At 42.5% G+C, this 27,440-nt stretch overlaps 1 protein-coding gene across 3 annotated transcripts in view; it reads left to right on the forward strand.

Annotated features, from left to right (window-relative positions):
• Positions 1–27,440, forward strand: part of LOC139350909 (protein bicaudal D homolog 1-like) — a 108,079-nt gene that overhangs the window by 45,797 nt on the left and 34,842 nt on the right. For 2 of the 3 annotated variants that reach the window (XM_070992580.1, XM_070992577.1), the window contains exons 2-5: positions 21,760–21,972; positions 22,398–22,553; positions 24,289–24,593; positions 25,268–25,442. In XM_070992580.1, the coding sequence (XP_070848681.1) occupies positions 21,760–21,972; positions 22,398–22,553; positions 24,289–24,593; positions 25,268–25,442 (849 nt within the window). The remainder of the gene's footprint in view (positions 1–21,759; positions 21,973–22,397; positions 22,554–24,288; positions 24,594–25,267; positions 25,443–27,440) is intronic. The other variant, XM_070992579.1, reaches the window with a different exon arrangement.

A 27,440-nucleotide genomic window follows, 5' to 3' on the forward strand; every position in this document is an offset into this window, starting at 1 on the left:
GAAAGACTAAACCAGAACTAGTGAAGACAAAACTAGAACCTGAATACAAAAATACAATGCAAGACAATACTAGGAAACAAGGAAACAAGACTACGCAGAACAAGACTGTGGTACGAAAACAAGAGCAAGGAATGGCTGGAAAGTCGTGGCATGAAAGCTTTGACAATCCGTGCCCATGCTGCCACGCTGCTTAAGATGGTCAGGCAATCATTGGAGATCAGCCTCCAGTGCAACAATGAGTGGCAGCACCGCCAGGCCACACCTCCACTGCAGGCAAGGAGAGAGAGAGAGCCATAAGAAAAACAATAACAACATAACCAGAAAACTAAAGTAAAAACACAGACCATTTCAGACATGGTGAACATTACATTTTAAAACGTAAACACCCAGTTGTGGAGGACCATAGACCCGCTCTGATGTCTACAGTTTTATGGAAAAAAAATCTTCAGTCTGGGTGCATTAGTATGCTGACAGAGCAGCCAACTGAAGACACAGGGCAGGCAGACAGAGAAAGGAGAATTATAGATGGAGTGAAAGAGGAAGGAGAAATAGACAAAGGTTTGGGTGACCAAAAAATTAATTGTGTCTTGGTGGGTGCTCTCACACAGTTCCAATGAATGAATGAATGAATGAATGAATGAATGAATGAATAAGATAAATCCCTTTTATTACTGTCATTGCTCATTTTTCTCCTATGAGGCCAGTGTGTCCTTTCACAGTGGGCTAGTAGGACACCATTCTTCCTCTCTATCCTGTCTTTCAGACTGAGACAGGATGAAGTCAGAGTTGGCAGTAAGGCACTGTGTCAGCTAAGTAGGACACTGGTCTCAAAGCAGCAGTTGAAGCAAGCTGCACATCACATACATATCCCTACTGGGATGTTCAAACCTCTTAGAAATCACCTCCAACTTTTTAACAACTGAGATAAATATGCTTATCTCACTCCTAGATGCAGATCCAGTGTTAACTACTTGGGGGTCCTGGGGCAAATATGTCCCTTTCTTACAGCCCCCAATAAACCAGCTAGTGCTGTTGTGTTGGAAAACAGCTGTGCTATAGGTTATATGGTGTCAGTTCATTTTTGGTATTTTAAAGACATTATTTTAAAATATGTACCATGTAAGCACATTCTCAGCGTCATTCTCAGAACTAAGTTCCATGATTGTCCATCCAATTGGCGCTAAAATGTGTCACAGTGCTTTCAGCCTCTCACCTGCTGCCATTTCCATTCATCCGTTCACCTGCTTAGCCAGTACTTTTCTATTCACACTCTCCTTGCCAGCCACGCCCACCTGACCACTCATTCCCAATCAGCCCAGTATTTCAGCTGCTCTGCCACACTCAGTCATTGTCAGATTGTTCTTTGTTTCTATGCAAGACTCTCCAGCTTTCAACATTGGCCTGATCTCTTGTTGTCCAGCCTGCTTTCCTTTGACTACATCTGTAATCCTGTTCCCAATACATCAGCCTTCTGTCTCTAACTAAGTTTTATCCTGCATTTCCTGGTTCTTTGTCTACCTGTGATTGTTTGGCGTTTGCTTCACCAAACATTTCAAGAGACTTTGAATCCACCTGAAAGACTGAACTGAGTGATATTCCTCTGCTCATTGGATGCCTTGCAGAGTCTAATATGCTGAGAGACCTCACATTGAAATTAGACTGTGGACAGTTTTGTGGCTCATCTGTAATTCTGAAATTCTTCTTTCCAAAAATAGTGCTGACTCACTCAAGCCAATGAAGTGCTGCCTTTATCTGTAGGAGGAAATTATATTTTGTGTGAATTCTTTAATCAAACGTTCAGTGATTTTCTCTGAGGCTCTGTCTGAGCAGGATCATACTCAGGATATTTGAATAGAATGATGTAAAAAAAGATTTGTAGGGATATGTGCTTATGAATTTAGATTCTTATTCTGTTTTGGTCACTAAGTCTACATGGTATTTACTTGTTTTCATTGTTAATCTAAAGCTAAAGGAGAACATTCTTTACTGAGCAAATGAGTTTGAGTTACATAGTAAAGGGTAATTTTATGTTCTGTATGTGTATGTGTTGGTGTGATCTGTGGTGTGGTGGTGGTGGTGGTGGTGGTGGTGTGTGTGTGTGTGTGTGTGTGTGTGTGTGAGACCAGGTATTTATCACATTGTGGGGAAAAAATCTGTTTACACAGTCACATTGTGGGGACTCACCTGCCTTATGGGGACAAAATGCATTAAATTTTAGGGTGAAGACTGAGGATAGGTTTACGGGTTAGGTAAGGTAAGGTATGGTTAGGTTTAGGGTAAGGCGCCAGGAAATGAATGTAAGTCTATGTAATGTTCCCACAAGTGATAAAAACACGTGTGTGTGAGTGTGTGTGTGTGTGTGTGTGTGTGTGTGTGTGTGTGTGTGTGTGTGTGTGTGTGTGTGTGTGTGTGTGTGTGTAACCTGTGTATAGAAGAAGAAGAGATGTACTTTATTTATCACATCACATCACATCACATCACATCACATCACATCACATCACATCACAGTGCACACTACATGCACACGCCATGCTTCTTGTGAAATTATTTCTCTATTTGACCCATCCTTGGTCAGTCCTTCCTCCGTGGTGGACCAGGAGCGGTGGGCTGCCAGCCGACAGCAGTGCCCGGGGACCCAATTCTTTTTGTCACCATTGGTCAGGTGGTGATCTTCTTGCATGTTTTCAGTGGGTTTTTATGGAGGATACCTTAGGTGAACAAGGGGAGAACATGCAAACTCCACACAGAAAGGCCCTTTTTCCTCGTGATACAGGGCAGCAGGCACCGAAGGCATGGTGGAAGACATGCCCCCAGCGCCCCAGACGGGAACCAAACCCGGACCTTCTAACTGTGAGGTGACAGTGTTGCCACTGTACCACCGTACCTGTTTCTACTCTGTCTCCAGTGGCGTGAGGAGAACGGCTTTCTCTGTTTCTTCTCTCTCTTCTTTTGCATAGCATGGTGGCACAAGTGGTAACACTGTCGCCTCACAGCTAGAGCTCACAGCTCACAGCTGTGGGCGCTGGCGTCGGCTGGCAGCTGGCAGCCCACTGACAGACCGTGGATGGGATAAATGCAGAGAAAAAAAAAAAGAATTTCACGAAAAGCATGGCGTGTAGTGTGCAACTAACACTGTGTGAAGTGATTAATAAAGTACGTTTCTTCTTCTTCCACTTCTTCTTCTCTCCATGCGGGGAAAATGACTGAGGAGCTGTCACTAACACCAGGGCCCGTAATATTTTGTATTATTTTTTTCATTTACTTTATTTTTTCCTCAATAAAGTTGAGGAAAATGCTGCTGTGATACCAGGATAAAATTCCACACTGATGTATGGCAGTTGAATATGTGACTGCATGAGAAATCACATTTACGACCAGTAAACCCCCGCGAAGTTCATTGATTATCGGCAATTTACGGCCAGTTTACAGGGAAGTTCGCCTGCTCCAAATATCGTCGGAAACGGACCCTCTGTTGGCAGGGGGCGTGGTTATTCGCGCCTCCGCGAAGGTGCGAACAGCTCTAATTAGCACATAAATGCTACTGACGTTGATCTACTCAGGCTGGCCTGCTGGTTTCACAAACAACCATTGGATGATTCCACAGGCATTTTAAAAGGAAACCATGATCATGCTATTGGATGGCAACTCTGCCGTTATTGGTCACCTGTGCACCACAAAAAAAAAAAAAAAAGGATCAACCAAATAAGATCAGTGACTACTGGGGGGGAAAAAAACAAGGAAATGTGCAGAGGGGTTCACTGATAAGAGTCTCTGGGTTGGGCCTGTCACTTTGAAGGGGACTCGATGTGCAGCCTCTTGCGGTGTGTCGCCACATACTTTGGGTCACTCTCCAGCCGCTCTTGCAGTGTCTGGCAGAGTTTGGAGAGCTAGTGTAGCAGCTGCAGAATGGTTGCTCATGAATGGAAGGACAGCTCTCACACCAGGGATCAGGATCTGCACATTTATTCACTATAAAGAGCAGCATGGGGCACAGTCAGTACACACACAGTGGCAGACTCTCCCTCAGTCCTCACTGCAAAAGTTATCCATTGCTTTTTTTTACAATATACATATGTCCACAGTGAAAAATGCATGCCCTTACAGGGGTTACAAATATACTTCAAATTGGTATCTCTCAAGGAAAAAAAATAAAAATAAAATAAAAATATACATGAGATAATTAGATCATTTTCATGTTGTTAGGCTACTCATCTAATGCAGTCCTTCCTTAAACTACACAAAAGAACATTACAACCAACTCTTTAACATCGTCACGCACCTATAAAGAGCAGCATGGGGCACAGTCAATACACACACAGTGGCAGGCTCTCTCTCAGTCCTCTGCAGCGAGTCAGACAATATGCAAATGAGAAAAAAACTCAGACGGAATTAACAGAAGTAAAACACGTTTTTTTATCTTACAAAACCAATGAAAGAAACCCAGGAACATATTAACAATGACTTATCATGACATTTTCATGCAGTTTAAGCCGATAAATTTGCTTTTAAACATGCTAGCTTAAACAAATGAGGGAGAGGATCGCAACACATCTTACCACTGCAAAAGTTATCCATTGCTTTGCCTGGAATTTGCCGCTACACTGCCAAAGACTGTGTTGTGCGTCGCTAATTAAAGCCCCCCCGCTACAACAGGTAACACGGAACTATAAAAACATTTAAACTATTAATTCAACGTGAAGGTAATACAAAATTAAAAATTAGGTTACAATACATACTTTGACTGATCTTTTTTATGGCAGAGGATATTATACACAGGTTTTGAGAATGTTCACAAAAATAAGAAAATATAAAAATAACATATTGACTCAGCTACACTAGGACACTCCTTCTTGCCTCCAGCAGCTGTAAATACAGGTATTAAAATAATATTAGTACTGCTAAGAAACAATAACACGTGATAACATATGTGACCATGTTTGTCAAAAACAATGCAGCTAATAAATAAAATTCAGCCCATTTTTACATTGTTGTGAAAATAAAGCGGCATTCATGTAACTCTTACCCGCTTCCTTCTCTGTCTGCTGTGAGCTGAAATCTTCACAGCTGCTGCCTGAACTGAAAGAGCTGGCTGGGCATACCTGAAGCTCCTCTGCATCGTCTCGTAATATGTCTTACAGGCCGCTGGAAGAAAATATATATTCGTTTGAAATAATTAAGACAGGCTTCAGTAAAAACAACAACAACAAGAAACAACAGAAAGGGATTTAAAAAAAAACCCAAAAAACTTACAAGCCAAGTGTGACGTTACCGCTTCATTGTGGGACGAATTCAATCTGTAAAACACAAAGTACTAACAAGGTCATGCAACGTTTACATTTACTTACATTCTGCAGAATATTTCCTGTGTATTTCTGTGTATTTTATTAACTTACCCCTGCTCAGGTTCATATCGCCTGTCGTTTCCATTACTATTGTGCAGACGCCACACCTTTTCCTTTAAAATACAAAATACATTGTAATGTTAAATGTAACGTGAACAGTTACCAAACGTTTGGAACGTAGCGCAATAAGAAAAATAAAGGTTTGGCAGCCCAAAAACTGCACAATGTAGTATTAAATGCTAATGTTACTTACTGCAACTTATGCACCTGTCTCTTCATTTCCACAGCTGCAGTTCGGTCGGGGCTGCTCCTCCAGAGCTAGCAGTCTGGCTTTTATCTCGCCATTCTCCTCGCCAACTGCGCGATCAGCTGCGTTACCAGCCGAGTCAATCCACTGAAGGTGCTCAGCAGTTTCTTCTCTAAATTGTTTGGACTTTCTGGATATTGTCGCTCCGCAGCCAGGCCGTCCACTCGTCGCAGAGGAGTGCTTTCTGGGTGAACTGAAGACGACGTCTGGCCATTGTATGAACAGAGTTACAGTTTAGCAGGACCCGAAACGTAACTTTTCTGATCCAAACTCCAATCACGTTCACAGACGCGCCGAGGTCGTTTTCTGCCTACGTCATTGCGTCAGAGGAGGCGTCCAATCATATGCGAGGTCACGCTCTCGGAATTTCTTGCGAGACAATTTTTGTTGTGTAGAAAGAAAAACATGCTGTGATTTTGCTAGGTATTTTGATTTTCTAGTTTTGTACCTGCATTTTTTATAAAACATGTAACTTCTTAAAACTGACATCATGGAACATTGAAAAAGTTACTTTGGTGTGTTCAGAATCATCAGTGGACTTACCCTGCTGGAATTTTGCAAGCTAATCACACAACCATTTTTCATCTGGTGGTGTGGTGGCAAAATGCGAAACTGTAGATGCTTTAATTTTCACAATTTGATTTAGTGGATTTAAGTGAAAAATTAAAGGCTTTTGAGAGTCAGGACACTTATCCTGTATGTAACCAATAAAATTATTTAAATACACTTTTAAATCATCATGAAAAAAAAAAAATCTTTGTATTCTGTAGACACAGAAAACACACACACACACACACACACACACACACACACACACACACACACACACAAAATTCTAATTTGCATTTGTGTAGCTTGCAGCATTTACATTTGCATTTTAACACCTCACAGTCACAGGGGCTGTGAGAGAACTTCCACGGCAATATACAGTGATGATAATTGACGAAAATGCTACTTTTCATGCATTGTGTCATTTTCCAACCTGGAGTTACTGCCTAGCCTATTGAATAGATGTCATTATGGCAGAGCCTTGGCCATGACAGCTTGAAGGACAGCAAGACAGAAAGAAATGAAACAGCTTCATTCAATTATTGCCTACAAAGTTACTGTGCTCCTTGTTGTAATTTTTGAATCTGCAGCTTGTAATTGCATCACATTTGACACACATTTTTTAAACACAAAAAGCTTTGTGCTTGTGCAACTAAGAGCATCCATATTCCACGTATTTAAAGCCACTATGTGTATACTTTATGTAGTTACAACATATTACTAATGATTCTGAAGGTTTTGTTTTTTAGGACAGGTAGACAATAGTTGTTAAAATGAGTAATTAGTGTGTATAACTGTTTGTCACAGTGTCTTTTTTGGTACTACCAATGAGGTCAGCAAAGTCTGAATCGTTGAAACTGCCTGTCATAGGGACCTTGAACCTGCATGAATTGTTCTTTTTTGTCCCTTGTGGGCAGCACAAGCTGTAGAAATTGACATATTGTTACCTTTTAACGTTGATATTGTTAGCTTTGAAGCTCAGTTCTTTATTGGAAGCTCAAGAACAGTCCGGAGAAATCTTCAGTTCACAGTCAAAGTATTTATTGGAGGTCACAGGTAAAGCAATGCAGCGCCGGACTCATAGTGTCAGAGTTCCCTCAGGATCTCAGCCAGAGTGAGCACAATTGTCAGACAATAGTTCATACTTATAAAGTTGGTTTTGACCAACCCCTTACATTAATCAGATAAACATTTCCAAGTACTGAGCATTACCTATCCTTATTCTAAACAGGTGATATGTGTCTGTGTTGTCTTCAGGCATGCATAAATAAGGAGGAGAGGCTCCATAAGCATCTTGGTATCAGCCCTGATTGTCTTTGGGGACCTGGTATTCATGACTCTAGGCTAAGAGTCAGGGTGACAAGATGTTTTCGCCTGAGTGTTGAATAAGATATTCTATATAACAGTATGGTGAACATAGCCAACAGTAATCTATTTACACATCCAGCAGTCAGCAACATGATCATTCATTGGGAGTTGTGTTTATGCCTCATGATGAATGTCAGTCCAATATTTACTTCTTAGCACTAGCTAGTCTCTTTTATCTCTCTGCGGTTTGGTGCTGAGCAGGTTGTGTGCGATTAGTTTATCAGAGCTTTTTCACTGAAAACAGCTAATAAAAGATGCTTCACAGAACAGTACAGTACAGTAGGTGTGGAGTCTTTGTCACCTTACACTTCTGCTGTTTCTCAGCATTGCAACGACAAAGAAAACAAATAATCATTTACCATTTTTTATGTTTTTTAAAGACAATTTTTTGCATTATTCGCTTTAGTTGGGATAGTGACAGCTATAAATAGAGAGAAGTAATAACATGCAGTGAAGGGCCTCAGGCTGGATTCAAATGCAGGCTGCTGCAGTAAGGACTCAGCCTTATGACATTGTATACACGCTAGCAGGTGAGCTACCAGGGTGCAATTGCAGTTACAATTTACAATTTGTCATTTGGCAGATGCTTTTATCCAACGTGACGTACATATGAGATTTTCATACATCACAAGCAAGATTTTAGACCAGAGAGACACAACTTTCTGGTCCAGCTTGACATAGGTGCTACAAGGCAGTGCTACAAAGTAATGCATAGAAGGCAAAGAGTGAACAGAGAGTTTTTTTTTTCTTTTTTTTTTCGAGAGGGACTTCTGCAGAATGAATGGAGTTCAGTAACTCCCTCCACCACTAGGGAAACAGAGAAGAAAAGAGTCTAGCCAGAGACTTATGGCCTTTTTGAGTTGGCAACACCAGGTGCCATTTCTGGGCACAGCATAGTGAGCAGGAGGGAGCATAAACCTGAATGAGGGAGTTCAGGTAGGTTGGAGCAGTATTGGTGGCAATTTCCTAGGCCACCGTCAAGCATTATACTTGATATGGGCAGCAACTGGGAGCCAGTGGAGGGATATGAACAGCGGAGTGCCATGCGCTTGTTTGGGCTGGTTGAAGACCAGGCGAGCCACCGCATTCTGGATCATCTGCAGTGGTTTTAATGAGCATGCTGGGAGCCCTGCCAGTCAGGAATTATAATAGTCGAGGCGTGATAGTACCAGCGCTTGTACTAGGGGTTGTGTTGCATGCTCAGACAGATAGGGTCTGATCTTCTTGATGTTGTACTGGACAAATCGGCATGACCGAGCAACATAGGCCACATGCTCTTTGAAAGTTAGTTTCAGGCAGATTTTGAGTGAGCAGACCTGAGTCAAGTTGGATACTGATCTGTTAGAAGGACCAGCCGATATGACAAGGAGTTCAGTCTTAGTTGATCGGTCGAGTAATAGTAGAACAGAGGACTGGCCAGTATCCCTAGCTGATTGTAGTGTTTTCACAACAGATTGGAGCATAGTCTCTGTAGAGTGTCTGCGTTTGAAACCAATTGGCTGGGATCATGCAGGTTGTTATCAGAAAGGAATTTAGAGACCTGATTAAAGACCATGCACTCAAGAGTCTTGGAAAGGAAAGTGAGGAGTGAAACTGGCCTGTAAGTTTCAACCTGAGCTGGGCCGAGTGTAGGTTTCTTGAGTGTAGGTGGGGTAACTCAGGCTTGTTTAAAAGCAGTGGGTAACACACCCGTTGTAAGTGAGGAGTTGATCATGTGGGGGAAAGCAGGGATAAGTGTGGGTGAGATGGCCTGCAGGAGGTTGGAGGGTATGGGGTCCAGTGGACAGGTAGTGTGGCGAGAATTGAGCAGAAGGTTGGAGACTTGCTCCTCTGTTACATTAGAAAATGAAGAGTGAGGCTCTGTTAGCTTGTGGTATCCTACTGAGTTAGTTAGGCTCAGAGAACTGGTTGCCGGTGGTCCAAACCTTATCATTGAAGAAGGAAGCAAAGTGATCGGCTGTGAGCAAAGTTGAGGGTGGAGGTGGTGGGGGGTTGAGTAGTGAGTTAAAAGCAGACAATAGTTTCCAAGCATCTTTGGCTGATTTTCTCCTGATAATAAGTGGACTTGGCTCTTTTCAGATGGGAGGAGAATGCTGATCCAGCTCTGTATGGAAAATGTCCTGAGACAACGTTTGTTGTGATTTGGCGCGATACAAATAAAATTGAATTGAACTGAATTGAATTGAATTGAATTGAATTGAATTGAATTGAATTGAATTGAATTGAATTGAATTGAATTGAATGCAGACAGGAGAGTCTGATCTCTGAGGTCAGAGGGATCTCTGGTTTTTGCTCCATTTTCTCTTGGCTGCTCTGAGCATTGGCTGTTGCTCTGTGATGACACAGATGAGCCATGGGCTGGTGGGGGTTTTAATAGCAAGTTTGGATGAGAGTGGGCATAGATTGCTGAGAGAGGCGGAAGCAAGAAGCAGAGTGTGTCTGTTGCCTCATTCACAGGGAGCACAGAGAAAAGGAGTGTCGGAGTGTTGAGCCGGTGTGAGGGACCAGAGTTTTTGTCTGAAGGAGACCATTTGTGGTGGAGCTTGAGGATGCTCTGGTAAGGATATGGAGAACTGAACAAAGAAGTGGTCTGATACATGTAAGGGGGTAACAGTCAGCTTGGCCGTGCAGCAGTATCGAATTGCAATTAAATCGGGAGTATTGCCCGCTTTGTGTGTGGGAGCGGTGGAGACCTGTTTGAGGTCAAAGGAGGACAGCAATGAAAGGAAGTTGACCGCATGGCGTTTAAGATAAATTTTCATGTCACCCATGACAATCAGTGGGGTGCCATCTTCAAGAATGGATGAGATTAGCATGTCCAGTTCAACTATAAGTCTATACAAAGATTTTCTCCAGTAGCCCAGGCGGGCCATATACGACCAATATATACAGCTTGGTGGAAGCAGTAACCATGATTGCATGATATTTAAAGGAGGAATTGTTGCTTAGAGCAGTGGTTCCCAACCTTTTTTCCTCAAAGCCCCCCTTGCCTGTGTCCAAAACAAGCCAAGCCCCCAACCCCAATTCCTTCTTGCATACACGCACTAAAAAAATAAAGTGATTAATTACAAACTTTATTTGCAAAAATAAACAGCTACAACTGTGGTTTATTTTTGTTTTTGTTCTTATCCAATTGGGTGTGTTATTGGGATTTTAGCAATTTAATATGCACAAATATAATTTTTGGTAACCTCCCAACCTCAGCACAGATAAAATTGTGCGCACCCCCTATGATCTCTGGTGCCCCCCAGTTGGGAACCACTGGCTTAGAGGAGTAAACTTGGTGACTTTCCAGTTTTCGGAAATCTGTGCCACCTCCACGTCCTTCAGGACGAGGTGTGCGGGAGAAAGTAGAGTCAGCTGAAAGCCCAGCTGGTGTGACTGTGTTTTCTGGACGGATCCAAGTTTCGGCTAGGGTTAGTACCTGAATTTGATGTAGCTTTACAAGTGCTTGGATAAATTCCATTTTGTTTACAGCAGACTGGCTATTCCATAGAACAAAGGAAAAAGCAGAGGGAGTGGCTGAGGTTTTTCTGAGTGAGTAGTGGTTCTCAGGATTGCATCACCTTTTATGGCCCGTGTGTTTTTTTTTTCGCATGCCCTGGATGGCCGGGATATATTGATAGCACGTGGTGTGTGTGCCCCAATATTTTTATCTTTTGAGATAGTCACTGTGTCAGATTAGGTGATCACAGAGTCATACAGCCATGACTTGGCTGAGTGTGTTCATGTTTGGGTATGACCAATCAGATTTGCTGTCTTTCATGGCAGCACCAACAGCATTCCACTGTTCTCCTTTCACTTTGCCACATCCTTTGCCATATTTGTGCATAGATGTCTGGCAATGGGCAAGAATATTCATACAGTCTATGTGATGATGTGTCTCAGTTTTTTCGCTGTTTTCCACTCTGATGCACTACATGAACAAAACTAGCAATTGTTGTTCCTGGCATTCCCAACACTCCCCATTTGTCGTACCAGACTAGCTGATATTGAGTAGTGTCATCATGGCATCATGAAGTCCATCTGACTTGTGTTCTACTTTGATCATACCACATGGATGGCTTTCTTACAATTTTGGAGTTCCATTTAGAACCATCTCTAATGTTAGAAAAGAAACGCTTACAATTTTATCCTTGTGTCATACACATGACATCCCTATCTAACAATTATGAATTAGTGCAATCCTATATGAGGGAAAAGTAATGTCACCTGAATTATGTTTCAAACCTAATATTAATATTGTACATATAATTAGGGAAATCAGTCTTCAACATGTCATCATTTAATTCCTTTAAACATATTTCCAATACAGCTATTCACATGAAACTGAGACCAGACATTGGTATTGACTCAATGAAACGACAGAGATAAATAAAACTTTGCATTCCAATCAATAAAAAAATCATGTGAAATGAAGTGGAACAGGAAAAATGCATTGAACACAACACAAAAAAGCACTAAACCAACTGATGATCAGAGGTCTTATCAGTAATTTTAATAAACTACCCAGTTTATTAAAATTACTGGTAAGACCACTGATCATCTAGTTACTAGTTCCACTCTTTGAAAAGGGTTAAAAACCTCTGAAACCTCTTCTCATTGTGCTGGTAGAATCCAGATAACCTAAGGGAAGATGAATGGAGCCATTTAACAGGACAATAAGGATCAGACACCTTATAGCAGAACAGGGATCCAATACATACTGCAAATGAGGCTGTTAACTGAAGAAGAAAATAAGAGGTGCTGGAATGGCCTTGTCAATAACCACACTTAAACCCAACAGATCATTTGTGGAAGGTTGAGGATAATTATTCACCAGCGGGTTCCCCGAAAAGATTTGTTGTTGTTGAAGAATGAGCCTAAATCCCACCTGAAGACTGTGGGAGACTAGTTTCTACATCCATGAAGCACCCTGAAGCTGTCATTGTTAAGCTTTGTGCTTGGAAAATTTTTAGGACTCAAATATGCAGACCAGAGACCGAGATAAATTAACAATAATGATTTATTTAAACAATCAAGAGAAACAAGAGGCACACTCAAAACAAATGGGCACAGAGGAATGGGCAGGCAAACACAAAGCGCAGATGGCACTGGCAGACAACCGGGGAACACATGGAAGAACGCCGGAGAGATCAGGACAATCTGGCAAAAGGTAGCAGGGGGAGTCTCCCTTTTATCCTGTGCTCTAATTAATTAGATGCGCTGCTGACAAGGCAGAGCTGAGTGTAGGGAAACACCCAGCTTTTACAGACAGGGGAACAGACAGACAACCAGATAACAATAGGCAAAAGGGGAAAAGAAAACACTAGGACAAGATAGGTGGCGGATCATAACAGTCATTGCAAATAAAGGGTTCTTGGCCAAGTATTAAAATAATTTTCAGTTAGTGTATTCAGTGCTTTTTCCTGTGTCATTTAACCTTATTGCATGTAACTTTTTTTATGGATTAGAATGTTACAATATCTTTCTGTATAGTTTTATTGAGTTATTGGGAATGTCTGGTCTTAAGTTAGACTTAGACTTAGACGGTTTCTATATTGATCCCAATTTGGGAAATTATAAGGATGTATATACAATTATTTAAAAAAAGTAACAAAAAATATAAACAGGAATAAAAATAAAAATAAATATTTAACAGTAAAACTAAATGGATCCTGTTTTATGTTGGTATCCTTAGTTCCTGTTTTATTTTGGTAACATTCTCTTGTGTTTCTTAGTTTTCTTTACTTCCCGTATGTTTCCCTCCTTTGTGATCTTGATTGTGTCCACCTGTGTCTGCTTAGTTCCCCTGGTCTATTTAAGTCTGTGTCTTTCCTTTGTTTGTGGGGGATCATTCCATTGCATGTGGTTCCTGTTCCCCATTCTAAAGTGAGTATCTTGGCCTAGCCCTTGTTTTCCTAGTTTTGTTTATGGATTGTTGGTTTTTCTGGCCTTACCATCTGTGTTTTTTGAATTTCTGTCCAGAGTTGATTTTGTTGGCCTTACCTATTGTTTTATAAATCTCTTGGACTGTTTTTGCTCAACCTCTTCTTTTGTCAGTCTGCACTTTTGGGTTCACACTCTTGTTTTCCTTGCTCGACGACCACCAAATCTTAACAGAATGATCCCACCAGAACTGTACCCAGCAGACTTTTTTCCTCGTTTGGAGGAGACAAGAGATGTGGAGTCTGTTTTTGAATTTTTGGTCCTTTATGTTTGGGATGACTCCTTGGACCCACAGGATGCGTTGGTTGCTCTAATCTCCTTTGAGATGTTGAGTCATCCTGCCATGCCGAGGCTGTGGCACGGGATAGACTCCCTTAAATACATGCTGGAAGAGTTAGTCTGCAAGTCAGCAGTCTCGGCTCCAAAGCCATCAGACCCCCAGCCTGCTAGCCTCCCACTCACTCCCATTCCTGAGTCGGCTAGCCATCGGCCTGCTAGCTCCCTGCCAGTTCCCATCCATGAATCAGCTAGTCTCCGGCCTGCTAGCTCCCTGCCAGTTCCCGTCCATGAGTCAGCTAGTCACCAGCCTGCTAGCTCCCTGTCAGCCCCAGTTCATGAGTCGGCTAGCCACAGGCCAGTTAGTTCCCTTCTGGTTCCCGCCCACGGGTCGGCTAACCACCGGCCTGTTAGCAGCCTGACAGTTCTAGTCTCTGAGTGGGCTAGCCACCAATCAGCTAGCTCTCTGCCAGTTCCAGCCTCTGGGTGGCCTAGCCACCGGCCTGCTAGCTCCCTGCCAGTTCCCGCCCATGAGTCAGTAGGGTCACCGGCCTGCTAGCTCCATGTCAGCTCCAGTCAACGAGTCAACAACAGACTGGTAAAAGTGGCACTGTATGCATCATTTGTATTAGCATACAGTAAGTCCAGTTTGGCGTTGTCTGTTGATAAACTGGTTGAAAATTGGCAGAGTTTTGTCCAAAGTATTGTGGTTAAAGTCTCCAGTAATGACGACAAACGCATTTGGTTGCTGCGTTTGTAGCTCTGCTACGGTGGAGTGGATGACGTCATGCAACGCTTCCCCGTCCACCTTCGGAGAGATGTAAACAGTGATCACAATGGTGGATATGAACTCCTGAGCCAAATAATAATCAGAATCAGAATCAGAATTCCTTTATTGATCCCCGAGGGGAAATTGTTTTTGTTGCAGGTGCTCCTTGCAAGAATAGAATTAGAATAAAATTAGAAAAGAAAAGAAAAGAAAAAAAAAAACTAAATATGAAAAAAAAAAAAATTATTATAATATTTTATTATTCTATTATTTTATATAATATTATTATATTTATTATATTTTATTGTGTTTGTGTGTGTGTGTGTGTGTGTGTGTGCGCGCGTGTGCGTGTGTGTGTGTGTGCGCGCGTGTGCGTGTGTATGTGTGTGCATACACACACCTTCTCATTCAATGTGTTTTCTTTACTTTCATGACTATTTACATTGTAGATTCTCACTGAAGGCATCAAAACTATGAATGAACACATGTGGAGTTATGTACTTAACAAAAAAAGGTGAAATAACTGAAAACATGTTTTATATTCTAGTTTCTTCAAAATAACCACCCTTTGCTCTGATTACTGCTTTGCACACTCTTGGCATCCTCTCGATGAGCTTAAAGAGGTAGTCACCTGAAATGGTTTTCACTTCACAGGTGTGCCTTATCAGGGTTAATTAGTGGAATTTCTTGCTTTATCAATGGGGTTGGGACCATCAGTTGTGTTATGCAGAAGTAAGGTTAATACACAGCCGACAGCCCTATTGGACAACTGTTAAAATTCATATTATGGCAAGAACCAATCAGCTAACTAAAGAAAAATGAGTGGCCATCATTACTTCAAGAAATGAAGGTCAGTCAGTCCAGAAAATTGCAAAAACTTTAAATGTGTCCCCAAGTGGAGTTGCAAAAACCATCAAGCGCCACAATGAAACTGGCACACATGAGGACCGACCCAGGAAAGGAAGACCAAGAGTCACCTCTGCTTCTGAGGATAAGTTCATCCGAGTCACCAGCCTCAGAAATCGCAAGTTAACAGCAGCTCAGATCAGAGACCAGTGGAAATCTGTGCTTTGGTCTGATGAGTCCAAATTTGAGATCTTTGGTTCCAACCGCCGTGTCTTTGTGAGATGCAGAAAAGGTGAACAGATGGATTCCACATGCCAGGTTTCCACTGTGAAGCATGGAGGAGGAGGTGTGATGGTGTGGGGGTGTTTTGCTGGTGACACTGTTGAGGATTTATTCAAAATTGGAGGCACACTGAACCAGCATGGCTACCACAGCATCCTGCAGCGACATGCCTTTCCATCCAGTTTGCATTTAGTTGGACGATCATTTATTTTTCAACAGGACAATGACCCCAAACACACCTCCAGGCTGTGTAAGGGCTATTTGACCAAGAAGGAGAGTGATGGAGTGCTGCGGCAGATGACCTGGCCTCCACAGTCAACGGACCTGAACCCAATCGAGATGGTTTGGGGTGAGCTGGACCGCAGAGTGGAGGCAAAGGGGCCAACAAGTGCTAAACACCTCTGGGAACTCCTTCAAGACTGTTGGAAAACCATTTCAGGTGACTACCTCTTGAAGCTCATCGAGAGAATGCCAAGAGTATGCAAAGCAGTAATCAGAACAAAGGGTGGCTATTTTGAAGAAACTAGAATATAAAACATGTTTTCAGTTATTTCACCTTTTTTTTTGTTAAGTATATAACTCCACATGTGTTCATTCATAGTTTTGATGCCTTCAGTGAGAATCTACAATGTAAATAGTCATGAAAGTAAAGAAAACACATTGAATGAGAAGGTGTGTGTATACACACACATACACACGCACACGCACACGCGCACACACACACACGCACACGCGCGCACACACACACACACACACACACACACACACACACACACACACACACACACACACACACACACACACAAAACAAAATATACAACAAAATATATATACTGAGAAAAAATAAACAGTATATACAGAAGGATGTGCTTTGTACATTGAATTTGGTCAAATATGTATCAGTACAATATCAGTATAAATATGTGTGATCTAACAGGCAGTGGAAAAAGTCCAAGTGCCATTCAGAGGGAGGAATTATACAGTTTGATTGGCACCGGCAGGAATGATTTCCTGTGGCATTCAGTCTTGCATTTTGGTGGGTTGAGTCTCTCACTGAAAGTACTCTTGTGCCTGACCAGCACATCATGAAGTGGGTGTGAGACGTTGTCCAAGATAGTCCGTAACTTAGTCAGATCCTCCTCTCTGACACCACCGTCAGAGGGTCACACTTCATCCCCACAACATCACTGGCCTTATGGATCAGTTTGTTGAGTCTGTTGGCGTCCGCCATCCTCAGCCTGCTGCCCCAGCATGCAACAGCGTAGGGAATAGCACTAGCCACCACAGACTCATAGAAAATCCTGAGCATAGTCCGGCAGATGTTGAAGGACCTCAGTCGCCTCAGAAAATAGAGACGACTCTGGCCCTTCCTGTAGAGAGCATCAGTGTTCTTTGCCCAGTCCAGTTTATTGTCAATATGTAGCCCCAGGTACTTGTAATCCTCCACAGTGTCCACACTGACCCCCTGAATGAAAACAGGGGTCACCGGTGCCTTGGTTCTCCTCAGGTCCACTACCAGTTCCTTAGTCTTTGCCACATTTAGTTGCAGATGGTTCTGCTCACACCAAGTGAGAAAGTTGTCCACAGCAGCCCTGTACTCATCCTCATCAGCCTTACTGATACATGCAACCATCGCAGAGTCATCAGAAAACTTCTGAAGGTGGCAGGTCTCTGTGCAATAGTTGAAGTCCGTGGTATAGAGGGTGAAGAGGAAGGGAGAGAGGACAGTCCCCTGTGAGGCTCCGGTGTTGCTCACCACTCTGTCTGACTCACAGTGTTGCAGGCGCACATACTGTGGTCTGCCAGTCAGGTAGTCCACAATCCAGGACACTAGGGGGGTGTCCACCTGCATAGCTGTCAATTTGTCACCCAGTAGAGCTGGACGAATGGAGTGAAATGCACTACAGATGTCAAAAAACATAACCCTCACAGTGCTTGCTGGCTTGTCCACATTGGCGTAGACACGGTTGAGCAGGTAGATGATGGCGTCCTCAACTCCAAGTCAGGGCTGATAGGCGAACTGAAGGGGATCCAAGAGTGGCTTGACCATGGGCCGGAGCTGCTCCAGGATGAGTCTCTCCAGGGTCTTCATAATGTGGCAGGTCAGTACCACAGGTCTGTAGTCCTTTGAGGCTCTGGGCCGTGATATCTTTGGCACAGGAATGAGGCACGACGTCTTCCACAGCATGGGGAACCTCTGGAGACAGGCTCATATTGAAGACATGGTGAATAACTCCCTTGGGGGGCACAGGCTTTGAGCACCCTGGGGCTGACACCATCAGGGCCTGGAGCCTTGTTTGAGTGGAGTCTCATCAGCTGTCTTCTCACCTGGTCAGCAGTGAAGCACACTGTGCAGGTGACAGGTGGGGGAGGGGTGGAGAGTAAAGTCAGTCTGGCAGTCTGAGGAGGTCTGAAGAGGGCTCACACAGGAGGATTGGGGGTGTAAAAAGGAGAAGAAGGAGAAGGAGGGGGGGAGTGGGGAGTGGTTGATAGTGGTCGTCCAGGACAGACAGCAGGAGTCAGAGGGGGAATGAGCCAGGCCTCAAGTGTCAAATCTATTACAAAACAGATCCAGTTCATTGGCCCTGTCAACGCTGCCTTCAACTCCTCTGCTGTTTGTCCTGAAGCCAGTGATGGTCCTCATACCACTCTAGACCTCTCTCAAGTTGTTCTGCTGGAGTTTACACTCCAGGTTCCTCCTGTATTTCTCCGTAGCCTCCTTGATTTTCACCTTCAGTTCCCTCTGTATTGTTTTCACCTCCTCCCTGTTACCAGCTCTGAAAGCCCTCTTCTTCTCATTGAGGATGACTTCGATGTCCTTTGTCACCCACGGCTTGTTATTTGGATAACAATGGACAGTCCTGGCTGGGACAGTGGAGTCCACACAGAAAGTGATATAGTCTGTGATCCACTCTGTGAGCCCATCAATGTTGTCCCCATGCGGCTCATAGAGTGCCTGCCAGTCTGTCACCTCAAAACAGCCCTGCAGTGTCTCATATGTCTCCTCTGACCATCTCCTCACTGTCCTTGTGGTCGTAGGCTGGTTCTTCACCAGAGGCACATAACAGGGAGTAAGGTGCACAAGGTTGTGGTCTGACCTGCCCAGATGGAGGAGGGGGGAGCAGCTGTATGCATCCTTGGCGTTAGCATACAGCAAGTCCAGGGTTCTCTCCTCTCTTGTAGGACAGCTCACATACTGAGTGAAATTGGGCAGTGTTGTTGCCATGGTGACATGGTTGAAGTCACTTGAGATAGCGATGAATGCACTCGGGTGTTGAGTTTGCAGATGGGCCATGGCGGAGTGAATGACATCACATGCCAACGTCAGGTTGGCAGAGGGGGGGATGTAAACAGCTACTACATGTGAAAACTCCCTGGGCAAATAATGCCTGAGCCCAACAGCCAACAGTTCAATGTCCGGGCAACAGATACGTTCCTTGATGGTAATGTGACCAGGAATACACCATCGGTTGTTGACTAGAACGGTGAGCCCCCCTCCTTTATGCTTACCGTTCTCAGTGCAATCTCGGTCGGCCTGAACAGTGTGAAAGCCACTGATGGAGACATTGTCGTCGGGTATATCCTGATGGAACCATGTCTCAGAAAAACAAATCAGACTGCACTCCCAGTCCCAGTGGCGAGTGCTGTTAGCTCATCCGCCTTATTTGCCAGCGACCTCACGTTGCCCAGGATGAGAGAGGGGAGACACGGCTTATATCTCCTCTTCTCAATAAGTCTCTATTGTCTCGACCCAGCTCTTTTCCTCTGCTGTTTCTGTCCTCCCCTGCATCCTCTGTGTGTTTTCCTCCAGATTTCAGCGGGGATCTCTGATATTTTGGCCGACAAACCAGCCAGCCTCAGCACGACAGTTGATTTCTGGAGTAAACAATGCACTGCACGTCGGTGCTGTGTCCCAGCGAGAGTAACAATTCCAAAGTGAGAAAACAAACCAGAACCCTCTCAGCCAACATGATTGGAGAGGGCACAGTTTCAAGATGATCATAAAATTGCAGGTGGTAATAATAAAGAATAGCGCAAAAGAATTTGTAAAACCAAGAAAAGAAACGGGAGCAACTGCAACAGGGTGCATGCACGGTCGGCGCATGCGCATCAGCCACATCCCCACGGCTTGCAGCTCAATGTCCAGGCTAGAGAAACGTTCCTTAACGGTTACATGTCCAGAATTATACCACTTCTTGAAAAGTATCTCTGTTTGGCTCCGGCTCTGAAGCCCTGACGTCATCTTTTCAGCTCGTCCGGGACTACAATCCTCTCTCCGGGCAGCAGCGTGGGTTGTAAAACTGTGCACAAACATCGCGACACAGTTAACAAAAATGTGGTAAGAAAATAGAAATTAAAGGAAACGTAGAAAAACACACTAAATGAAAAACAGATGAACGAAAACGAAGGAGCTACTGCAACAGGCTGTCACCTAACACAGCGCCATCTTGCATTTCATAAGTTCATATGAATAGCAACTTTGGAAATATGGTTAATGGAAAAAATATTGAGTTGACTTTACATCCCCCCACAGTACCATCAGAATGTTCACTGGTAGGGTTTTTCAGTCATTTTTTCATTCAAGACAACTTTTGGGGTTACACACCCATTCACCTCCAGACCATCAACCTTCTTTCTGAACTTTAACCCAAAAAAATCCTGGTTGCATATGAACAAAATGTAATAATGTAGGAGACTACAGTATGTTTGTATGTGTAAAAACCACACAGTGTTGTTAGTTTTATTTTCAGTGGAGTCTCATTAATCATGCGTGCAGTCTTAAACACAAGATTGGTTCGGTGAGCAGAAGGGCAGAGAACAGCCTTGGGTGTGTGGGTCCCAGCTGACTATGTTAAACTGTACTTACTTCCACTCTGCTCCTGTGGGAAAATGCCCAGTGTACAGTTTAGCCCATGCACAGTCATGCCAATAAGCAAAATCGCACATTGACTGGACTTTTCTCAGAGATAACACATAAGAGTGAAGGATTTAAAGAAGAGTTTCCCACACATTCTATCCCTTGCTCTCTTGCCTAGCATGAGCCATCTCATTGATTTTTAGTTCAATGTATTTCTCTCCTCAGTGTTCAGTGGAGCAGGGGGTGAACTGCTTGTGTGGAACAGCTCAGTGATCATGAGGCCACTGAAGCTGACTCACCTCTCTTTATATGTTGGACCTCAGTGTTACTTGTCATTGTTATGGAGCTACATCTTTGGCTGTCACTAATAATGAACTTTGCACATTTTGAAGTATTTTCAAGTACAGTTTGGACAATAATTCTGGTCTTTTGTACCATGGTAAAGATGCTTTGAAACCAATGCCAATAATAGCATTGCTCCTTTACACTTACTTTAAGAACCTCTCTACATTTTATCTGTGTATCTGACGAGTGACATTAAGAATCATTTTTAAATCCTAAGCTACAACATGTTTGTTGAAATTCATGGTAATTACTTTGTGGGCAAAGAGCAGCACAGCAGTAGACAGCACAAAGGACTATACAAAAGGTAAAAAGAAATAGTCAAACACATAGTAGGTTGTGTTCAAGGGAAAGGTAAAGTGCTTGACAGTGAAGAATTACTGTAGCAATGTGAATGCCTGTCTATTTAACAAGCTAGCTGTTGGAAAAAATGAGTGCTTGTGTTTATTTGTTTTAATCCTATATATGTTAAAACAAATACCTTTAAGGAGGATCCAGAATTCTGAGTGTCGTGGGTGATCAACATCAAACAACACGACAGAAAACTTTTAAATGGAAAATTCCAAAATTAGGCACATACCCATTCACAGAAGGTGAATGGAACTTTAGTTCTTGTCACAGTTGCTCATGGGTTGATAGTTCTATTAAGCTTTACAACGTTTAACCTTTACTTACAGGTCTGTTTATGTTGTGTTAAAAGGTGGACATTTGTTTATTTTTAAAGAATTTAACTCATGGATTAAATAGAGTATATTCTTTACAACAAAGATATGTAACTTTTTTTGGATGATTCCCTTCTAATAGAGACTATTTATTTTAACAGAAATATTAGACAACTCATGTCCTCATCATGTCCTGATGACTTTCTCCTTCCTTTTCTGCCCTGTTCCAGGCATTTGGCCAGGTGTACTCCACCCAGCGTAAGGTAGCCGTAGATGGGGAGACCAATGAAGAGACGCTGCTGCAGGAGTCTGCCACCAAGGAAGCCTACTACATGGGCCGCCTTCTGGAGCTCCAATCAGAGCTGAAGCACAGCCGAGCCACCGCTTCCAATGCTCAGATTGACAAGGAACACCTGAGCACACTGCTGCAGGAGCTAAGGGAGGTACAGTACAGTGGTTAGGGCTATCGTATCATCATATCATATCATATCATATCATATCATATCATATCATATCATATCATATCATATCATATCATATCATATCATATCATATCATATCATATCATATCATAGCATTTCAGTGCCAGCTTGGTGCTCTTATAAGGCAGGGTATCTTCATGTACAGCAGGCCTGACAATTTGAATTTCAAGAGAACAAGACAACATTTCTTGAAAGATGATTTTGTCATATTTAATAGGAAAGATGCTTTGGCTGACCACATGGTTTCCTGTGGAAATACATTGTTACAAGTCTTTCCATCTTCACTCTCAACTATGAAATCCATGTAAAAAACAGAGTTATTTTCTTGGCTTATCTACATTTTAAACCATATGCACCTCCAGCTCTGTTTCCCTGAACTGTCTCAGCAGAGTAATGAGATGTTGGAGTTGCAGCGCAGCCGAATGCGGGAGGAGATCAGGGAGTACAAGTTTCGAGAGTCACGGCTGCTCCAGGACTATACTGAGCTTGAAGAGGAGAACATCTCTCTGCAGAAACTGGTGTCAACACTCAAACAGAATCAGGTACAAATGATTCACACACATCCATATGACAGACTCACAATAGAGAATGAGTCAAATTTTACAATCATCCTTTATTTGCTTTGGTCACAAGCACATTATTCTACTTACTGTATGTAAGATACATATTCATACAAGTCCAACTGAATTTAAGTTGCATGTTTTTGTTTCTGCCACACATACTATGTCCTTTGTATGTTCACTGTTGAGAAAAAATCAGAACCCAAAAGGTAGAAATTATATTATTACACAATATTTTTTGGTCTCATGATGGTGCCCCCAAATGTATCTAGGCAGCAAAGAAATTCTTTGTGTACAGCCAATAATATAATTTCAATTTATACTTATTTACTTAAAGTAACATCAGCATTCTATTATCGGCAAAGCAGATGGTCACACTGAGTCAGACAGCAGCCTGCTACACTATGCAACACAAGAGCCACACACTTTGAACAACAACCCACATTAGCTTTCCACAAAAGCTTCCTTCTTATCTAACTTGCAAACATGAACACAAGTCTTGCCCTGCATCTTAGCTTGTTGAACGAGGCTCCAAACAAACATTCCCCGGGTACAAGTGTACTGCTAAAAAGTTCACAGACTAGATAATTAGCTGCTAGGCTGCAGCACATCAAACAGTTAAAAATATTACCAGCATATATCAACATGTGGTCAGTTCAGATATAAAGTATGTGGTCCTGACTCCTCAGTACCACTGTTAAAGGAACACTGTCACTCTGTGGCTTATAAGATGCAGTTACAGGGGCAAGTTTGCCTCATATAATGTATAAAAACATGGATATAGTCTCTGTGATGTCACTCATAGTCACTGTGAAACTCAGTGACAGTGGTTCTGGCTTTTGCCATCTTGGCAATGCCTGACTCCCCAAACTCCCAGCTAATTCAAAAATGGGCAAAGAGGTAGAGCATGGATGGAACTTAGGCATGCCGAATGAAGCCTGGTTGCTGAAACCTAGCAGCCAGCTGTCACTCAAAATGACTATTCCTTTAATTATGCATAACTTTAAGCCTTTGTATAATTTAAGTGAGTGAGTCATGTAAAAATTCACCTGCCATACAGTTGTCATGAGCGGGGAAATTAGCTATAGAGAGCAAAACCATTTTTTGGCTGTAAATATGTTTTTCTTATTATATGCTTTAAAGTTAGCCATTTGAATGTGGATTTGAGCCTCAAGTGGACATTCAAGGAGCTGCAGTTTTTAGTATTTCCGCACTGGCTACATTTTTCAACCCTGGAGGTTGCTGCTTGGCTTGTCTACATGTCTCAGTTCCCATGCTGGCACAGTTGTCAAGTAAAACATGTACAATGGCTAGCCCACTAAGAGGTTCAGTGAGTAAACGAGCATTTGCAGTAGACTTATTTAAGATTTATTTTTTTCTTTCCTTAATAATGAAAAGCAGAAACTAGAAATTCTTTCTGAAGAGAGAACTAATTGACAATATGAATGAATGACATATTTGGAATGAAGTTACTCAGCAAAGTGACATATTTCTGAAAAATTCAACCTTTAGAGCTTTTCAAGTTTCTCCGCACAGTAATGCTCTCCTGTCATCTACTCGTCATTAAACAACAGGGAAACTTTGGGGACATAGCCAGGATGTATGTACAGTGTATGTAGAATTTTACAATGTGTGACAACTGTATGCTAACTTTTAGTTATGGTCTCTATTCCTTTGATTTGTTGTAAAGCTATCTTTTGCTCCACTACTGGTTTAGGTGGAGTATGAAGGGCTGAAACATGAGATCAAGGTGCTGGAGGAGGAAACAGAGCTCCTCAACAGCCAGTTAAAGGATGCACTGCGTTTGAAGGACATCTCAGATACCCAGCTGGAGGAAGCTCTGGAGTCTGTGAAGAGTGAGCGTGAGCAGAAGAACCACCTGCGTAGGGAGCTGGTCCATCATCTCAGCATGTGTGATGTGGCCTACACTGGCAGTGCCCACCTGACATTCACCTCCGCTCCACCCAGTGGCAATGCCACCCCAACAACTCTGCTCTCCCCAAATGCAGAAGAGCCATTGAGGTGGATATTGCACACATGAAACCAATGTGGAATGAAAATGTAGTTTACATTGTTAGTGATCACAAGAGCTTTACTTGAAAATAGTTAACCGTGTCTCCTTCGAAGACTTTATATGCCACTGATCTACTTTGCCAAACATGCTTTGGAGGACTAGTAGTCACCGTAGTTATTATCAGCTGACAGTTTACATTTCGCAGATGTGTTCTGTATGAATATTTTGTCTTGGCAGTTAATATTACATGCATTACATTTCCTGCAAAACATATTTGCTTCAGTTGCCGTTGAAAGCCATTTTTATGAGGCTTGAAATCGTGTTTCCTTTTGTATCTGAAAATGTGTAATTGCTTTCTTTACACATTAGATGACAGAGAGTATCCAAGAATAGAAAAACAATGACTACATAGAGTGAATTTTGGGGGGAGAGAAACCCCATATATTGTAAAAAGCGGATTTGCAGTCCAATTTTGAATGGTGATTGACAAGGCCAGCTGACTATGGAACTGATCTGAAGCCATATTCTTTGGTTATGGTCTTGTGGTAGTTTGTGTAATAATTGTTCTGCACTCTTTTACTCTGTTTATTGTGCTAGTCTCTAATTTGCTATACTTGCCATGTGGGAAGCAAAGTGGATATCCTAGATTTTAAAGCTGCTGTACTGTACTCTGATCTGTTAGGTGTAACGGCCAGCTCCAGGGAGGGTCTGGAGCAGGCACAGCTCCAGGGTTGGTACCTCGGGCTAATGGAGAGTACCAAGCATCAGGTCGGAAAGCTGAGGGGATGGTGACAACAGATCTGCTCAGTGAGATGAACCTGACAGAGATCCAGAAGGTCAAACAGCAGCTGATGACAGTGAGTCTGCTCTGTGATCGACCATGTACACATAATTTATTTGAAGAAGGAATTAGCCAGCATTAGGGACATGGACATGCAGTGTTCCTCTGGGAGGTAGGCCCTCAAATGGAAAAAAAAAAAAAAAAAAAGTTTCTCATTGCCTTCCACATAATTCACATGAACATTTTCTGATCTGATATCTGTCATCACAACAACATTACTGGTCAGTGCCTTTCAAGACTGCTTTGTATGACAGTTACAAAATACAATTCATGCCATTATTATGTTATCTGTTACCTCTATGGTTAAGATTTGGTTGGGGTTAAGGTTCAATCTTATGTCTTTGTGTGAAGTACAGGGTCAGGATAACAACGTGACAAAGAGCTTAACAAAAGCAAATCCACAACATGATTAAGTATAATCTAGCAAATAAAATAAAGTAAATGAAACAGAATACTTGGAATATAATGGAATAGGATAAAAACAGTACAATGCAAGTCCCAAAGGTATGGGGCCCTGACTGCAAAAGCCTGGTCATTTCAGTTTTGAGCCAGATCTTTGAGCCAGAATGGCCCTGTCTGAAGCTCTGGCTCACAGGGAAGCAGCAATTGAGCAATACGGGAGCCAAAACATGAAGTTCTTTTAAAGGTAATTGGTAAAATCTTAAAATCCCCTCTAAAACTGACCAGTGAATAGAGACCAGAGCAGGTATTGCAATTACAATTACAATTTGTCATTTGGCAGATGCTTTTATCCAAAGCGACGTACATATGAGATTTTCATACATCACAAGCAAGGTTCTGGACAGGAGAGAACAAGAGCAAGTGCCCTAACACAAATCTGGTCCAATTGGACATACACTACCAGTCAAAAGTTTTAGAACACCCCAATTTACCAGTTATTTATTACAATTCAAGTTGTAGAAGTCCAATGAATAGCTTGAAATGGTACAAAGGTAAGTGCTGAACTGCCAGAGTTAAAAAAAAAAAAAAAGTTAGGTTACCCAAAACTGAAAAATAATGCACATTTCAGAATTTTACAAGAGGCCTTTTTCGGGAAACTCGAAATGGGTTAACAATTGGAAACTTTTCTGCAGCAATGAAGGTTGATCAAGCCTTGAAAGCTGGTGCTACTAATTCCTACAGGTGTTCTCCATCTGCATAAAAGCAGTGTTGGAACACATTGTGACACCATACCCTTCTGAGCATCAGTTGAACAGTATTTAACTGCAGAAAGTAGTGTGTTGCTACAAAAATAGCAAGAAAAAGGTAATTAACAATGGAAGAGAGACAGAGCATCATAACATCATAACACCATCATAACCACTTTCTGAAGAATATTTGATTTCTTTTATAGAAAGAATGCCACGTGTGTTCAGCTGTTATATCTGCCAAAGGTGGCTACTTTGATGAATCAAAAGTTTAGAATACATTTTGATTTTGATTCCATGATTTCTTTTTTAATCCAATTGCTTATTTGTACTATGTGTTCATTGTGCAATGAGACATTAAACTGAATAATTTTCAATAAATTAACTGGAAAAATTGGGATGTTCTGAAACTTTTGACCGCTAGTATAGGTGCTACGAGGCAGTGCAATGAAGTAATGCATAGAATGCATAGAGTGAATGGAGAGGGTTTTTTTAATTTTTGTTTTTATTTTTATTTTAAGCTGCACAGTGGCGCAGCAGGTAGTGCGTGTGCCTCACAGCAAGAAGGTCGCAGGTTCAATTCCCGGGTCGGGCCTTTCTGTGTGAAGTTTGCATGTTCTTTCCGTGCATGCATGGGTTCTCTCCGGGCACTCCGGCTTCCTCCCACAGACCAAAAACATGCTCATTAGGTTGATTGGTGACTCTAAATTGCCCCTAGGTGTGAGTGTGAGTGTGAATGGTTGTGTGTATGTGCCCTGCGATCGGCTGGCGACCGGTCCAGGGTGTACCCCGCCTCTCGCCCGTTGATAGCCGAGATAGGCTCCGGCCCCCCCGCGACCCCGAAAGGGATAAGCGGCATAGAAAAT

Source organism: Chaetodon trifascialis, chromosome 22, assembly GCF_039877785.1.
Source record: "Chaetodon trifascialis isolate fChaTrf1 chromosome 22, fChaTrf1.hap1, whole genome shotgun sequence".
Lineage (NCBI taxonomy): Eukaryota > Metazoa > Chordata > Actinopteri > Chaetodontiformes > Chaetodontidae > Chaetodon > Chaetodon trifascialis.